At 38.2% G+C, this 17977-nt stretch overlaps 1 protein-coding gene across 2 annotated transcripts in view; it reads left to right on the forward strand.

Moving 5' to 3' along the window:
• Positions 1–17977, forward strand: part of WNK3 (WNK lysine deficient protein kinase 3) — a 134902-nt gene that overhangs the window by 46643 nt on the left and 70282 nt on the right. For both annotated transcript variants that reach the window (XM_069463747.1, XM_069463748.1), the window contains exons 7-9: positions 559–853; positions 2134–2327; positions 2422–2571. In XM_069463747.1, the coding sequence (XP_069319848.1) occupies positions 559–853; positions 2134–2327; positions 2422–2571 (639 nt within the window). The remainder of the gene's footprint in view (positions 1–558; positions 854–2133; positions 2328–2421; positions 2572–17977) is intronic.

Consider the following 17977-nt stretch of genomic DNA (forward strand, 5'->3'; position numbering starts at 1 on the left):
CTCATTTCTACCTCATTTTAAGTTTATGGCCATCTCACACAACCAAATTGTGTGTTCATACAGGGCGTACAAAGGACCAACTTAGTCACCTATATTTCTCTGGTGTCCAGTACTGGCCATATTGTAGACACTTAATGTTGCTGAATGAGGAAATGTTTTTTTTTTTTGTTGTTGTTGTTGTTTGTTTGTTTGTTTTGTTTTGTTTTTACTCCACAATGGCTCAAGAGGTAAGGAAATGTTTTTAATCTTTTACAAACCTTAATGGCAGTCATAAATTACCTGTAATAAGGCTGCATGTACTGAAACATCAAGGTTTTTTTTTTTGTTTTTGTTTAAAGCCAGAATCATTTTAACAATGCTTCGTAAGACTATTGATTTTCTCATGCCAGTTAAAGGCTCCGGCATTTTGTATGTCTTTGATTAAGGGAGACTATAGAAACAAATTAACTGTTATTTAATAGTGTTTGGAATTTGGGGGCATAAAATACTAGTAAAATAAAAGTTAATATCTTAAATGTAAAAGAAGTAGTTTGCTTATTATGTACGTTTTGTTTGTAGGTAAAGTCTGGATTCTTCCATGAAAGTGATTCCAAAGCCGTTGCTAAATCCATTAGAGACCGGGTGACCCTGATAAAGAAGACGAGGGAGAAGAAACCTGCTGGCTGCTTGGAAGAACGCAGGGATTCTCAGTGCAAGTCTGTGGGGAATGTAGTCCCTCAGCAACAGAATACAAGTTTGCCCCCTGCTCCTGCTAAGCAGGCCGGGGCTGAATGTGAAGAAACTGAAGTTGATCAACATGTTCGACGACAGCTTCTACAAAGAAAACCACAGCAGCACTGCTCCTCGGTTACAGGTAACACCGTTATAATTTGTAAAAGCAAAAAATGTGCAATTGTATTCCCTAATCTTTATTTTTTTGGAAGGGGGCAGTGGTCAATGGCCTATTTTTTTTTTTCTTTTCATATATTCCCTTATTTTTAAATAGCACTTTTGTGTTTTTCTTTTTTTTTTCTTTTTCTTTTTTTTTTTTTGAGACAGAATCTCGCTCTGTTGCCCAGGCTAGTATGCCATGGCGTGAGCCTAGCTCACAGCAACCTCAAACTCCTGGGCTCAAGCAATCCTTCTGCCTCAGCCTCCCGAGTAGCTGGGACTACAGGCATGCGCCACCATGCCTGGCTAATTTTTTTCTATATATATTTTAGTTGGCCATATAATTTCTATTTTTAGTAGAGACAGGGTCTCGCTCTTGCTCAGGCTGGTCTCGAACTCCTGAGCTCAAACAATCCACCCGCCTTGGCCTCCCAGAGTGCTAGGATTACAGGCGTGAGCCACTGCGCCCAGCCACTTTTGTGTTTTTCAAAGCATTCTATTATCTATCATTTCAGCAAGGCTTTTACAAGACCCCTGAAATAGGCCAGCTAGTTGCTTTATTTTAAAATTAAGAAACTGTTTTGTTAAGTGACTTGTCTAAGGTGCTAGTTGCATAAGAATTATAATCTAGCATCTAGTTTTGTTTAGGGAATAAATAAAATGACTTAACATTCTTGAGGGTCTAACATAAATCTTTTAATAATGAAAATTTGGAACTAAAGATACAATTCATTCCTCAAGAAGGAATTTTCTAGACTTTAAGACCCTTTGTATTTTAGGCTAAAGTATAAAATTGACACAATTCCTTTTATTTTCTGCTGTAATGCATTCTCTTCTCCAGAAGGATATAGTATTTGCATAGTAACATCCAATTGTTCTACAAGGACAGTATTTTTTTTTCCCCAGGTTCTAGGAGGAAGAGAGTATGACACTTAGCATTTTACTGAAATCCTAATATGAGGTGTTGATTAGTTAGGGATATACATGAAATGGCCAGCTAATGGAGTTGATTTTTATGTGATTCTTTGTTTTTAGGTTTGCTTTACTGAGAGAATTTTAGCTATACCACAATGTCAATATTTCATTGCATGATGGTTTTTAATTAATTCTGCAGTATTCACATTTTATTTGAAGCTGTCACAGGTTGCCAGAGTAAAAAAAAAAAAAAAAAACCATTAAAGAAACACTTATCATTACCTATACCATTTGGACATTGTGCTTTGAGTCTTCCCTTCTACCTGTTGCTTATTTTCTTTGTTATAGGTGACAATTTGTCTGAGTCAGGAGCTGGATCAGTTATACATTCAGATACTTCCAGTCAGCCCAGTATAGCCTATTCCTCAAACCAGACGATGAGCTCTCAAATGGTTTCTAACATCCCGCAAGCCGAAATAAATGTTCCAGGGCAGATTTACCCATCTCAGCAACTAGTAGGACATTTCCAGCAAATTTCAGGGGTGAGGTGAACTGTTACATTTTCAAATGTGTAATCAGTACATTTACTGTAAATGGAGGAGTTTATTTTTAATCTTTTTTTTTCTTATTTAACAGTTGCAGAAGCAGCCAAAGCTGACTCAGCCCCATATTTTGCCTTTGGTTCAAGGTCAGTCCACTGTTTTGCCTGTACATGTCCTTGGACCTACCGTTGTTTCTCAACCCCAAGTTTCCCCATTAACTGTCCAGAAGATCTCACAGATAAAGGTAGGACACATTTTAGAGGCTTTGTTTCATTTAAACAAATTTAACACTGCCTGTATTTTCTGACAGGCAAAAGTTCTCTTTCATAAATTCAGCATAGTTTAGATAAAGGTCACTGAAAGCTAAGTTTTTTATGTTTTCCTTCACCCAAGACAATGCTCTGAGGATGTGCATAATATTGTACAACTAGAATCTTGAGACACTGCTTGTATAATTGGAGAAGAAACAGAGAACTCAGTATATATGGACAAAAGATTTATTTGGGGCTCTGATCTCTTCCTCTTGGTTATGATGGTTTATTCTTTGTATTGAACTTTTCCAGCCTGGTTTGAATGTGGAGGGATGTCTGTTGCAGTTAATTAGAAATAGTATTTCATAGACTTTTTTTTTTTTTTTTTTTGAGACAGAGTCTTGCTCTGTTGCCCAGGCTAGAGTGTCATGGCGTCAGCCTAGCTCACAGCAACCTCAAAGTCCTGGGCTTAAGTGATCCTTCTGTCTCAGCCTCCCGAGTAGCTGGGACTACAGGCATGTGCCACCATGCCTGGCTAATTTTTTTCTATATATATTTTTAGCCGTCCAAATCATTTCTTTCTATTTTTTAGTAGAGACGGAGTCTCACTCTTACTCAGGCTGGTCTCGAACTCCTGACCTCGAGTGATCCTCCCGCCTTGGCCTCCCAGAATGCTAGGATTACAGACGTGAGCCACCATACCCGGCCCAGTGTTTCATAGACTTTCATAATTTTTAGCATGTTCATCTAAATTCTTGACTTGTTTTGGTTCATGTTTATTTCTGTGGGAGAAATAAGTGTTTTTGTCTTTCAGACTCCTAAAGTCAGCATTATTCATTTCTGACAATGAGTAAACAGTCTGTGTGTGAGTTCATATATCAAGACTGTATCCTGGTTCTCTAGGTTATGGACTCTGTACACATGGTTGGGCTCTTCTTTGCCATCACCCTGTTTCTCCCCTCACCCCCCACCAATCATACCCTGCGTGTGCTTTCCCTGGGAGTGAGATAGTCCAAGCTCCTGGGCATTCTCTGTTTAGCTAGCATGCTGTAGTTTAGAATGCAGCTAAATAGAGAATGCCTGGTTTAACTAGCAGTTGGTGCATCTGTAATAGATTGGTATATAGTCAGTCATAGTTCATCAGCAAACTTTTAATGACTACCACCACCTTCTGGGGATATGAAGTAAAATAAAATATGATTCTTGCCCTCAAGGAGCTCAGTCTTGTAAGGGAAAGCATACACGTACTTGACAAATGCCAGATGCATTTAAAATCCACTGGGGATAGATTTGGTCTGATAGAATTAAAGGTGACTGGTATTTGGCTAGTGTTGATAAGTGATATGGTATATATCTGTAATTGAGCTCATTGTGGTTTGATTTGTCTCTTTCTAAGCCTATAATGCAAAGTGCATTGAATGGGTGCTTAAATTTAACTTAAGTTTCAACCACATAAGTATATGGGTATGTGTATTTTAAACTGTTTCAGAAATTTAAAAAGAAATTTTAAAAATGAAAGTGTTATTTGCTTATTTAAAAATAAAGGCCATAAAGTTATAAAGAAAGTGAAAATCACCTGTTATCTCTCCAGCTAGAGGTAACTTATTATTTATGTTTGAGGTATAACTTGTAGATTTTTCTTGTTTTCTATGTACACATATATAATTTTGTTTATATATACATATGTATGTCATATGAATACTATTTTTATAGCCTGCCTTTCATATAATATGTAGAGACCACATAAGCAAGCACCTTGACCATTTTAGTCTTTTTATGAGCATGGTCGCCCAAGTTCTAGGAAATTATTGCAGCCAATCTATATTTATTTCTGCCAACTCTTCTCCTCCCTTCTTGAGGGAATATCTACATTCATTTTAGCTATGATATTGAAATTCTTTGTGCTTTCTCTTGGGACTTCCTCTGTTGGGTGTGTGAAAGTATCGGATTCATATACTTTGAATCTTTGCCAGGGTTTGAATGAGTTATGTGGTAAGTGCCATGAGCAATATATTGCTGTGACTGGTCTCAGCCCCTTAGTGCATTTAACTAGCATTTATTCACATTATTAGGATTTTTATAGGACTAATGCTATACCTAACACCTTTTTGATAACTTGCTGAAATTTTTAGAGCATAGCATTATTTTATCTATCAATCTGTCTGGGACAGTCCCATTAAAATGGGCATAGTATATGCATTTATAATTTGAATTTTCTTGCACCAGCACCAGGAACTACAGCTGGCCTTTGGAGCAAATGGACAAACTTCACCCCAACCTAAGACTTTAGACTTTTCAGTTACTGGAGTTCCACAACCAATCCTTTCTACAGTTTCTCCTCAGACATTGCCTGCTTCCCAGACGACTTCCCAGCATCCAACAATTGATCTTCAGCTTGAGCCTGGTCCTAGAAATGGCAATCAGGCATTAACCAAAGCACCAGATGACAGTCAGACTTCTAGTTTCTTACCGGTTAATTACCCTCAGCCGTTGTCGAGTCATTCTTCTGCCCAGTATGTGAGCAGTGCACAGAATGCTGCTGGTACAGTTCAGCTCCCTTCTGATTCCATCTGGGGGCATTTAGGGGCCCATCAGCCTTTACAAAAGATACATTCAGTATCACAGCCTTACCCAGTGGTACCTCAGGAGTCTATAACTCCTGGTTCTTCAATGCCACAAAGCCAGACTGTGCATTTGAAGGAGCCTTGTTTCCAAGCCTCTATTCAGCAGCAGCCATTAAGTTTACAACCTAAGATTATGGCATCGCCACAGAAAAATGTTCATCAGGATTGTATTCTGCAAGAGCCTGAAGCTCTTGCAAGTCGGCAGCAGCCAAAGGGTGGTATTGAAAGTGTGATTCAGCCCCTGGAATGGCCAGCTTATTCTGTTCAACACACTTATCCAGGGCCATCTGCAGAACTACCATCCTTACCATTGAAGGCTCCTGTGCAGCTGCCCTTTGTGGTACGTCCCCAGGAACAAACTTCTTACTCATCACAGCCAACTTACCCAATCCAGGCTCCAGAACAGCCTGATTATTCACTGCCAGCCCTGGAGCATCCTCTTTACATTGTACAACCACCGGGATCACAGCCAGCCTATTCTATGCAGACTTCTTATCCAGTCCCACCTGCAGTACAGCCCTCTTATTTGGCACCAGCCCAAGGGCAGCCTGCTTATCTAGTGCAACCTCCGGTTCGGTCACATTTTCCAGACCAGCCAACATATGTGATCCAGGCAGCTTACCCTGTGCAACCTATGGAACAGCCTGCTTATCAGGCACTAACTCTTGAGCATGTTTCTTATTCAGGACAAATTGCTTACAACATCCAGACAAGTAAACAGGCAACCTTCATAACCCAGCAAGTATACACAATAAACCTTCCTGATAATATGCAAGTACATATTACAAATTCTGCAGATCAGAAATTATACTCTGTATCACCTTTTGTAGCACAAACTTGTGAGCAACAAGCCTATTTAACACAACCCCAAGGTAGTTCTTTTTTAATGTTGGAACGGCAAAAGATACATTTAGCATCAACGTTAGATACACAGACATGTTCTACTGAACCTTTATTTATTGTCCAGCATTCAGTAACTCCATCCCAAGCAGATGCCAGTTTTGGACACCAGCAGCTAAAAGCTCAGGCCCAGTCAACTAGCATTACATCTCAGAGAGCAGTGGAAAGACAGCTTCAAAACCCTGGGCAGATGTCCTTCATTCAGCAGGCCTCTTCACAGGCTCAGATCCAGTCCCCGCATTTTTTAGTACAGCTTTCCCAATCACATGTAACACCAAGCCAGGTTTCTCACTCAGCTTTCATTCAGCATCAGCAGATGACTCATTCATCTCATAGACAAGCACAGAAAACCCATCAGTTGTCTACTCAAGAAGGTCCCATAAATCAACAACAATCTTTGTGTAGTCAATGTGCTTCTCTCCGGCAGCAGGTGCCTCATTCACAGGCACCTAACCAAGTTCAGTCATTACTAGGTATTCCAAAGACCATTACAAACATGGTCCAGATTATACCTCCTTTGCAAGAACATTTGCAACTGGCGGCAGTGGAACAACAATATGTAATACAGCCTTTAGAGCAGCCTCAAGTGCTTCAGGCATTAGACAACAGTCAAACTTTTCCCCTACAGAAAAACCTAGCACAGCATCAGCCAGCATACATCCAGCAGCAGTCTGCTGACCAGCCACAGTGGCGAGCATCTTCTAGCTTAGCACCCGTTTCTGGGTCATCAGAACCACAATTACAACAGCAGACGCTCTATCAAAGCTCTGGGATAGCCCTTCCAAATCAGCCGTCTTCTGTTCATCTCCCGACTCTTAGCATTCAAGTACAGGCTTCCACTGCCTTTCAGAGCATTTCTGTGTTACAGACACAGCAGCATTTACAAGGCCAAGAAATTCTAAAGGTAAATCCTCCTGGGGGAAAATGTGAATGATTGTGATTTTTCTGTAATGTTCAAGGGTCAGGAAGATAGTGAACTGGATTGGCAGTCACAGTCCCTGTTCTGGCTCTTTTCCGTACTCACTGGGTGATCTTGATTTAAGTCTTTCCTAAATTTCCTCATGTGTAAAGTGAAGGTGTTAGACCAGATGATGACATATATATATATATATATATATATATATATATATATTTGAGCACCTACTTGGGATATTATCAGTGAATTAAATACAAAAATCCCTTCTGTCATTGAATTTTGTTGTCTAATGAGGAAAGACTGCCAATACTTATTATAAGAAAGTAAATTATACAGTATAAGGAGCTTTGGGGAAAATACAGAGCAGGGCAAGGAGGAAAGTGAGTTGCAGTTTTAAAGAAGGTGGCCATCAGAGTAGGTCTTATTGAGAAGGTAATATTTGAGCAGACACTTGAAGGAGGTGAGAGAGTCAGCAATACACATTTTAGGCAGAGGGAATAATGGGTGCAAAGGCCCTAAGGAAGGAGTGTGTCTGGCATGTTTGAAGAATAGCAAGGAGACCAGTGGAGCTTTCCAAGATATTTTAGTCCTAAATGTTAGGAGCCTATGGTTCTCTTATTGTTCTACATTTATAGTAAAGCATTTGCTTTCCATTCTTGAGATACTTCACTTAGGATAATGGTCTTCAGTTCCCTTTGTGAGATAAAAGTTAACACTGTCGAGTGATTCTTATGTGCCAAATACTATTCTAAAGGCATTACATGCATTATCCTTACACCAACTCTAGGAATCCTATCATTATCTATGTTTACAAGTGAGGAAACTGAGGTTCAGAGAGGTTAAGTAATTTTCCCAGTGTCATACAGGAGAGCTAGATTTGAACCCAGCATACTCAGTCATTTCACTACATAGTCTCTTTGTAAGATAGTTATCCTCCCTGCCAGAATTGGAGAAAAAGGATCTGATAACTTCAGTGAGATTTAGTTTACTCAGGGAATTGGTTGAATTAATTAAAGGAAAGAAATGAGAATCTGACTTCTTTTTTTTTTTTTTTTGCTCTTATGCTCTGCTTTAGGTAATCCAAAGCAATCTGAATTTATTGAGTTTGGCTAATAAAATACTTTGAGGTCCTTAGATAAAAGGTGTGCTGTGCTGTAAGTTATTTTCTAGTGGTGATATATTACTCTTCCAAACAGTTATTACCTCAAATATTATGTGTTTTATAAAATTCCCTCTTCATCAAGGGCATAAATTATAATGAATTCTAATATGTACATGCTGACTCCTAAAAGAACTGAGCAAAGATAAATAAAAACCTTTGCAACTGAAGTTTCTTCAGGCAGGGCATACTATTCCAGGATTAATTTTTTAAGAATACAGTGTTTCACAAAGCATTTCAGATTGAAATGTTCATTTCTGTGGACAGATTTCACGTATTGTATACTTTCTTTACCTAATTAAAAAATTTTCCCAGCATCTTATTATGAAAGCTTTCAAGTATATAGAATAGTTGAAAAAATTATAGCATGAACACTCATATACCTAACACCTAGATTGTACAGTTAACTTTTGCTATATTTGCTTTTTCACAATATCTATTCATCCCATTATCCCTTTATTAATCCATCTTGTTTTTCTACTGCATTTCAAAGTTTAAAGTAAGTTGCGACATCAGTATATTTCATTCATACATACTTCAGCATACAAAAATTGACTAGAACTCAGTATTTATTTTTTAGTTTGAATTTATATACAGTGAAATGCACAGATCATAATTCAGTGAGTTTTGACAAATGTGTACACCTGTGTAACCCAAACCATTATCAAGATATAGAACAGGTGTTGGCACACTTTTTCTGTAGATAGTATTTTAGGCTTTGCGGTTTACATAATCTCTATTGCAATTACTCAGTTCTGTTGGTGTATGCATGAAAACAATCATAGGCAATATGTAAACAAATAGGCATGGCTGTGTTCCAATAAAACCTTTTGCTCACAGAAAAACAGGTGGTGTGCCAGATTTGGCCTGAAGGCTGTAGCTTGCCCACCTCATGTAGAATATTGCCATTACTCCAGAAAGTTCCTTCATGCCCAGTCATCGTCCCCACACCCTGTGAGAATCAACTACTATTGATTATTTTTTTTACCATAGATTTGTTTATCCCGTTCTAGACCTTCATATAAATGGAATCATATAATACATATTCTTGTGTAAAGCTTCTCTCACTCAACATGTTTCTTAGATTGACACACGTTGTGGGTATCAGTAGCTCATTCTTTTTTTACTGCAGAATAATAGTCCATCTTATGAATACACCAAATTTGTTTATTCATTCTACTATTCACAAACACCTGGGTGGTTTCTGGTTTTTGGCTATTATGAATAAAGCTGCTGCAAACATTCTTATAAAAGTCTTTTTGTGGACATGTTTTCATTTCTATTGGATAATACCTGGGAATAGAATTGCTGGGTGATAGAATAAGTATCTAACTTTTTAGGAAGTTGCCAGTTTTCCAAATTGGCTGCACTATTTTACACTAACACCAGCAATGTATGAGAACTCCACACCTTCACCAACATTTGGTAGTGTATTTTTAATTGTAGCTATTCTGGTGGGTGTGTAGTGGTATCTCATTGTGGTTAATTTTTATTTCCCTGATGACTATGATGTTGAGCACCTTTTCATGTATTTGTTAGCCTTTATATGTCTTTCTTTGTAAAGTGTCTGTTCAAGAGATTTGCCCATTATATTTGCTTCTGTTTGTCTTTTTATTATTGGCTTGTAGGAGTTCTTTATATATTCTGGATTATACCAGTCCTTTGTCAGATACATGTTTTATAAATATTTTGTACAGTCTGTGGATTGCCCATTCATTTTTTTTTTTTTTTTTTGAGACAGAATCTCACTCTGTTGCCCAGGCTAGAGTGCCGTGGCATCAGCCTAGCTCACAGCAACCTCAAACTCCTGGGCTCAAGCAATCCTCCTGCCTCAGCCTCCCGAGTAGCTGGGACTACAGGCATGCGCCACCATGCCCGGCTAATTTTATATATATATATATATAGTTGTCTAGTTAATTTCTATTTTTTTAGTAGAGACGGGATCTCGCTCTTGCTCAGGCTGGTCTCGAACTCCTGAGCTCCAACGATCCACCCGCCTCGGCCTCCCAGAGTGCTAGGATTACAGGCGTGAGCCACCGTGCCTGGCCTGCCCATTCATGTTTGTAATAGTTTTATTTGAAGAGACAAAGTGTTTAATTTTGATGAAGTCTAATTCATCAAAATTTTCTCGTGTAGTTACTGCTTTCTATAGCCTAAGAAACTTTTGCCCACACCTGATTTACAAAAATACTCTCATATGTTTTATAGTTTTATGTTTTATGTTCAAGTCTGTAGTCCACCTTGAATTAATTTTCATGAATGTTGTGAAGTTAGGGGTAAGGAGTCAGGGTTCTTTTTTTCCTATATGAATATTCCATTGTTTCTGCTCCACTCGTTGTAAAGACTTTCCTTTCCCTACATCCAAACCAACACTTGTGTTATGTCTTTTTGATTGTGGCCATCTTAGTAGGTGTGAAGTGGTACCTCTTTGTGGTTTTGATTTGCATTTCCCTGAAGGCTAAAAATGTTGAACATGTTTTCATGTGCCTATAAGCCATTTGTATATCTTTTTTTTTTATCTTCTTTGGAGAAATATCTCAACAACAAAATCACACAACCCAATTAAAAAATGAACTAAAGATTTTTTTTGAGACAGGCGCTTCCTCTATCACCCAGGCTGGAGCACAGTGGCCGCAGTCATAGCTCACCGCAACCTGAAACTCCTGAGCTCAAGTGTCTCCTGTCCCATCCTCCTGAGTAGCTGGGACTACAGACATGTGACACCACTCTTGGCAAGAGTTCTTTTCTTTATTGTTTGTTAATTTTCTTGGGTAGATATGGAGTCTTATTATGTTGCCCGGGCTGGTCTGGAACTCCTGGCCTCAAGTGATCTGCCCACCTTGGCCTCTCAAAGTGCTGTGGTTATACCTGTGAGCCACCATACCCAGCCTAGTTATAAGAGTTCCTTATGTATTCTGGATACTAGGCCCTTATCAGGTATATGATTTACAAATATTTTCTCCCACTCTGTGGGTTGTCTTTTCACTTTTTTGATGGTGTCCTTTGTGGCATAATTTTTAAAAATAATTTTATGAAGTCCAATTTATCTATGTTTTCTTTGATTGCTTTGTGCTTTGGTGTCATATTTAAGAAACCATTGTCTAATCTAAGGTCATGAAGATTTTCCCCTATGTTTTCTTCTAAGATTTTTAAACTTTAGCTCTTAAATTTAGATCTTTGATCCATTTCAAGTTAATTTTTGTATGTAGTTTGAGGTAGGGGTCCAATTTTGTTTTTCTTATGTGGATATCTAGTTTTTCCAGCGATATTTATTCAAAAGACTATTTACTCACTGAATAGACTTGGCACCCTTGTTCACAATCCATTGACCATAAAAGTATGAGTCCTCCACATTTGTTTTCCTTTTTAAAGATATTTTGGTTCCTCTGGGTTCCTTGCATTTCCATATGAATTTTAGGATCATCTTGCCAAGTTTTGCAGAAGAGCCAGCTGGGATTTTGTTAGGGATTGTGTTAACTCTGTATATTGCTTTGGAGAATATTATCTCCTAATAATATAATCAAGTCTTCCAGTACATGAACATAAGATGTCTTTTCATTAAATTAAATATTCTTTAAGTGTTGGCGAAGGTGTGGAGAAAAGAGAACCCTTGTATGCTGTCAATGGGAATGTAAATTGATACAGCTCATATGGAAAACAATATGAGAGTTCCTCAAAAAATTAAAAATAAAACTACCATACAATCCAGCCATCCCACTTTTGGGCATATATCCAAAGGAAATGAAATCAGTATCTTGAAGTGATACCTGCACCCTCATGTTCATTGCAGCATTATTCACAATAGCTAGGATGTGAAAGCAATTTAAGTATCTGTTGATGGATGAATGGATAAAGAAAATGTGGTGTTTATATATACAATGAAATACTATTCGGCTATTAAAAAAGAAGGAAATCCTGCCATTTTTGTCAATTTGGATGAACCTGGAGGACATTATGCTAGCTGAAACAAGCTGGACACAGAAAGACAGATACTGTATGATCTCACTTATCTGTGAAATCTGAAAATGTCAAACTCATAGAAGCAGAGAACAGACTGGTGGTTGCCAGAGGCTGAGGGGTAGTGGAAATGGGGAGATATTGGTCAAAAGGTATAAACTTTCACTTATAAGATGAATAAGTTCTGGGGGTCTAACGTATAGCATGGTGACTATATAGCTAATAGCACCATATTATTTACTTGAAGTTTGCTAAGAGAGTAGATCTTAAGTGTCCTCACCCCTCCCACACACACAGTAATTATGTGTGGTTATTGATGTGTTAATTTGATTGTGGTAGTCATTTTTACTATATATCAAATCAATTTTTGTCAATTATTTTCTCATAAAGCTGGAAAAAAATAGGCAATCTTTAATTTCAGCAATATTTTGTAGTTTTCAGCATACAGGTCTCATACCTCTTTGTTAAGTTTATTCCTAAATTATTCTTTTGGATGTTATTATAAATGGAAGTTTTCTTAATTTCCTTTTTGGATTGTTCATTGCTAATATTTACAAATACAACTGATTTTTGTGTGTTGCACTTGTATTCTGCACCTTTACTAAATTTGTTTGTTAGCTCTAATAGTTTTTTTTTTTTTTGTGGATTCTTTAGGATTTCCTATAATAAGATCATGTCATCTGGGAATAGAGATAGTTTAATTTTTCCTTTCCACTTTAGATGTTATTTCTTTTTTTTTTTTAAATTGCTCTTGCTGGAACTTCTAGTGTAATGTTCAGTCGGAGGTTAGAGCAGATATCCCTGTGTTGTGCCTGATCTTAGTGGGAAAGCTTTCAGTCCTTCACCATTAAGTATGATGTTACCTGTGGGTCTTTCTACTTTTGAAGAACTTTATTCAGGTATAATTTATGTACAATAAACTATATATATTTATAGTGTACAATTCAATGAGATGACAGATACGGGCCATGATCAAGATACTGAACATTTGCAGAACACCCAAGAGTTTCTTGTGTCCCTTTTCAGTATTTTTGTGTGTTTGCTCTAGGGATTTTAATTTACGTTTTTAATTCTTCACAGTTTCTACATAGATTTAATATTGTTTTTAATATCATACCATAAAATGTAAGAACCATGCAATTATTAATTTCTTCTAGGCTTTAAGCTACAATTGTTATATATATTACATTTACATACATTATAAGCTACACAATGCAGTGTTCTAATTTTTGCCTTATGGCCAGGCACGGTGGCTCACACCTGTAATCCTAGCACTCTTGGAGGCCAAGGTGGGAGGATTGCTTGAGCTCAGGAGTTTGAGACCAGCCTGAGCAAGAGCAAGACCCCATTTCTACTAAAAATAGAAGAAATTAGCCGGGCGTGGTGGTGAGTGCCTGTAGTCCCAGCTACTCTGGAGGCTGAGGCAGGAGAATCGCTTGAACCCAGGAGTTTGAGGTTGCTGTTTGCTATGATCATGCCACCCCACTCTATTAGGGTCACCGAGTGAGACTCTGTCTCAAAAAAAAAAAAAAAAAAGTGTGTGTTTGTTGAACATTGTCAAAAAAATGTTCCCAAAAGGCGCATATGATTGGTATATATTCACAATGTTGAAACTGGTAAGAATAAGGACATTAGTCATTTGGATTGATTTCCAGTGACATTATTCAGCCCTCTTCATTTTATAATGTAAATCAGTTAGAATATTGACAATGTTTAAGTAGGGGGGAAACTTTCAGGTTGATTTTATTCTCCAGGAAGGAGCCAATTTCTTAAATAGCAGCACAGTTGAAATCTTTAATTAGGGATGTTGGTGGAATGAGTTAAGAGACTGATTATCTGTGAATTACCATTATAAGGTATTTCAGGAAAAGGCAAACTATTGTTTTAGGGGGATAACAATTATGAAAGCTTTTTTTAATTTTATCATACTATATATGTTATATTCTCAATTTTTGTATGTACATTCCATTTTGAAACTGCAGTTCTAACAATTTGGACTTAATATTGATTACTGGCTTTAGTATGGACTACTAGTTTTTATACCACAACTACCCCATTCTTGATCCTTAAATTTTGCTAAGTGCTTGTGTAATTTGGAGAATGGCTTTATATAATTTTTCAAGGCTTCTTGGGTGTGCAGTTTTTGATTCTTTGGATATCTGCAGAAACAGACTTGTCATTTACATTCACTCATGAAAGATAACTTGTCCAGGTATAAAAAAAAAAATGTTTACAACCTTTTCTTCCCTTCTACATATTTAGTTCTTTAGTCTTCTTCTAGTTAATGGTTCAGAAGGAGCCCTAAGCCCAGTCTAATTTTGGGTTCCTTTTTTTCCCTAAGTGCTTATCGGTAGTATTCTTTATCCTCATAAGTGATAAGTTTGGTATATATCTTTTATATGTCTTGATATGGATCTTATTATTTCTTTACATGAAAATAGCTTTTTAAAAATAACTTTTCTGCTGGGTGTGGTGGCATGCGCCTATAATCCCAGCTACTTTGTAGGGTGAGACAGGAGGATCTCTTGAGCCGAGTTTGAGACCAGCCTGGGCAACATAATGAGACCTTGTCTCCAAAAAACAAACAAACAAAAAACAAAACCAACTTTTCTTCTCATAAATACTTTCTTAAAATACAGAAAAGTATAAAGAAAATTAAAATTACCTATTATCACTCTTCTCATAAATAAAACCTTTCAAGTTTTCCAGATATTTTTTCTATGCATACATGTACACAAACATAATTTTTAGTATTTATTTTATCAGAATCAGATGATATCAGCTTTTTAAGAGATTTCTTTCTTTCCTTTTTTTTTTTTCAATGGAGACAGGGCCTTGCTCTGTCGCCCAGGCTAGAGTGCAGTGGCTCGATCATGATTTGTTGTAACCTTGAATTCCTGGGCTCAAGCAATCCTCCTGCCTCAGCCTCCCAAGTACCTGGGACTACAGGCGCATGCTTCCACACCTGGCTAATTTTTTACTTTTTTGTAGAGATGGGGGTCTCACTATGTTGCCCAGGCTTGTCTCAAACTTCTGGCCTCAAGCGATCTTCCTGCCTAAACCTCACAAAGTGCTGGGATTACAGGCATGAGCCACTGCGCCTAACGTAAAATTTTTTTTTTCTTACTGAGGTATATAGGGCACGTATACGTTAAGGGACCCTAATTGTAAATATGCAGCTTGATAAATTTACACATATGTATACTTCCATGAAATGCAAATGAAGATAAAGAACACTTCCAACTCCCTAGGAAGATCACTTAGGTTCATCTACATTGTTGTGTGTATCAGTGGTTTTATTTCATTGTTGTGAGCTGTTCCATTGTAGAATATGCCACAATTCAGTTATCCATTCTCCTGTCAATGTACATTAGGTTTGGTTCTAGTTTTTGGCTCTTATGGATAAAGCTACTGTGAGCTTTCCTGTATATTTTTTGGTGGACATATGTACTCATTTCTCTTGTGTATATACCTAGGAGTGGGATTTCTGGGTCATAGGATAATGATATATTTAGCTATACTTGATAATGGCAAGCAGTTTTCCAAAGCTGCTGTACCAAAATATGTTCCCACCAGCAATGTATGAGAGTTCCAGTTACTCCATATCCTTACCAACACTTAATATTTTTCAGTCTTTTATTTTATTTTGTCTTAATTAATTAATTTTTGATACAGAGTCTCACTCTGTTGCCCAGGCTAGACTGCGGTAGCATCAGCTTAGCTCACAGCAACCTCAAACTCCTGGGCTCAAGTGATCCTTCTGCCTCAGCCTCCCAAGTAGCTGGGACTACAGGCGTGTGCCACAGCACCCCACTAATTTTTCTATTTTTAGTAGAGATGGGGTCTTGCTCTTGCTGAGGCTGGTCTCAAACTCCTGAGCTCAAGTGATCCTCCCACCTCGGCCTCCCAGAGTGCTAGGATTAAAGGCATGAGCCACCACGCCCAGCCTGTCAGTCTTTTAAATTTTAGCCATTATGGTGTATGTGATGTGATATATATTGTGGTTTTTTGTTTTTCTGGGACAAGGTCTCATTCTACAAGGCTAGAGTGTAGTGGCGTCATCTTAGCTCACTGCAACCTCAAACTCCTGGGCTCAAGCAATCCTCCTGCCTCCGCCTCTGGAGTAGCTGGGACTACAGGCACGTGCCACCAATGGCTGGCTAAATTCTTTTTATTGTTTTTTGTAGAGACGCTATTTCCCAGGCTGGTATCAAACTCCTGGGCTCAAGCAGTCCTCCTACCTCAGTCTCCCAAAGTGCTAGGAGTGCAGGTGTGAGCCACCACACCCAGCCCTATATTAGGGTTTTTAATTTGCTTTTCCCTGATAAGTTGGGCATCTTTTCATATATCTGGGTGCCAGAATGAGACTTTGTCTCTAAAAAAAGAAACTATCATTATTTTATTTTGATGATTAACATGCTCCAGGTTTGGGGGCCCATTCATCATGGTTCCTGTGTCCTTTAGACATGTCTCCATCATCCTTTGAATACTTCCTTACTTCTGGCATGGCAAGATATTCCAGGCTCATTTTGTTCTTTCCCTGTCCCAGCCTTGGAATCAAGCCATTTCTCCATAGAGCCCTGATTCCCTTTAGTGGGTAATGTATTTTAGAAAAAACCTGTGAGTACGGGGTATGTTTGCTGCTACTTGAGAGTCATTGCTTCTAGGGTTCTCAGCAGATCGGCTAGGAAGTATGTATGTATGTATGTATGTGTCTGTGTTATATATTCATTCCTACACCTTCTGCTAACTTTGCTTTTAACTGTGTTCTAGGAGAGAATTTTTTCTTTTGCCATGCATCTCCAGTGGTACTCAACATTTCCAGTGTGTACTCAACATCTTCACTTGATTGCATGATAACATTTCTTTTTCTTTTTTTTTTTTTTTTTTTGTTGAGACAGAGTCTCACTTTGTTGCCCAGGCTAGAGTGAGTGCCGTGGCTTCAGCTTAGCTCACAGCAACCTCAAACTCCTGGGCTTAAGCGATCCTACTGCCTCAGCCTCCCGAGTAGCCGGGACTACAAGCATGCGCCACTATGCCCGGCTAATTTTTTTCTATATAGATTTTTAGTTGTCCATATAATGCCTTTCTATTTTTAGTAGAGACGGGGTCTCGCTCAGGCTGGTCTCGAACTCCTGACCTTGAGCAATCCACCCGCCTCGGCCTCCCAGAGTGCTAGGATTACAGGCGTGAGCCACCGCGCCCGGCCGCATGATAACATTTCAAATGTAATATATCCTAAATCAAACACTTTCATTTGCACTTCCCACCACACCAAGCCTGCTCTTTTCACTATCATTCCTATCTCAGCAAATGGCAACTTTATTTTTCCTGTTACTCAAGCTGTATAGCTGTGGTCATCTCTTCTTCTTCTTTTTCTCTCATATCCCACTTCAAACCATCCTCTTATTTTAAAAATATATCTACATCCTGGCTTCTTCTTCTCAACACCTTCACCATTATCATGCTGGTCTATTATAATACATCTCTTACTTGAATAATAGCAGTAGCCTCCTAATTGTTCTTCTTTCTGCCTTTGTTCCTTCCATAACCTTTTTCTCATTATAGGAAGCAGAGTGATCCTTTTAAAATGCAAGTCACATGTCTCAACTCTACCCAAGACCCATTGCCCATCTCACTCAAAAGTGAAAGCCACAGTACTGTACTTAATGGCCCATAATGCCCTGCATGATCTGGATTCCCCTGCCCAACTCTCTGACCTCATGTAGATTTTCTTTGATTTCCATTGTATTCTTGAGTGATGATTACATCCCTTCAGAGATCTACAGCTTGAGAACAAAGAGATATATACTTTCTGTATGTTAGTACACTTTGATCTGTTG

This window comes from Eulemur rufifrons, chromosome 30 (genome assembly GCF_041146395.1).
Source record: "Eulemur rufifrons isolate Redbay chromosome 30, OSU_ERuf_1, whole genome shotgun sequence".
In the NCBI taxonomy this organism is placed as follows: domain Eukaryota; kingdom Metazoa; phylum Chordata; class Mammalia; order Primates; family Lemuridae; genus Eulemur; species Eulemur rufifrons.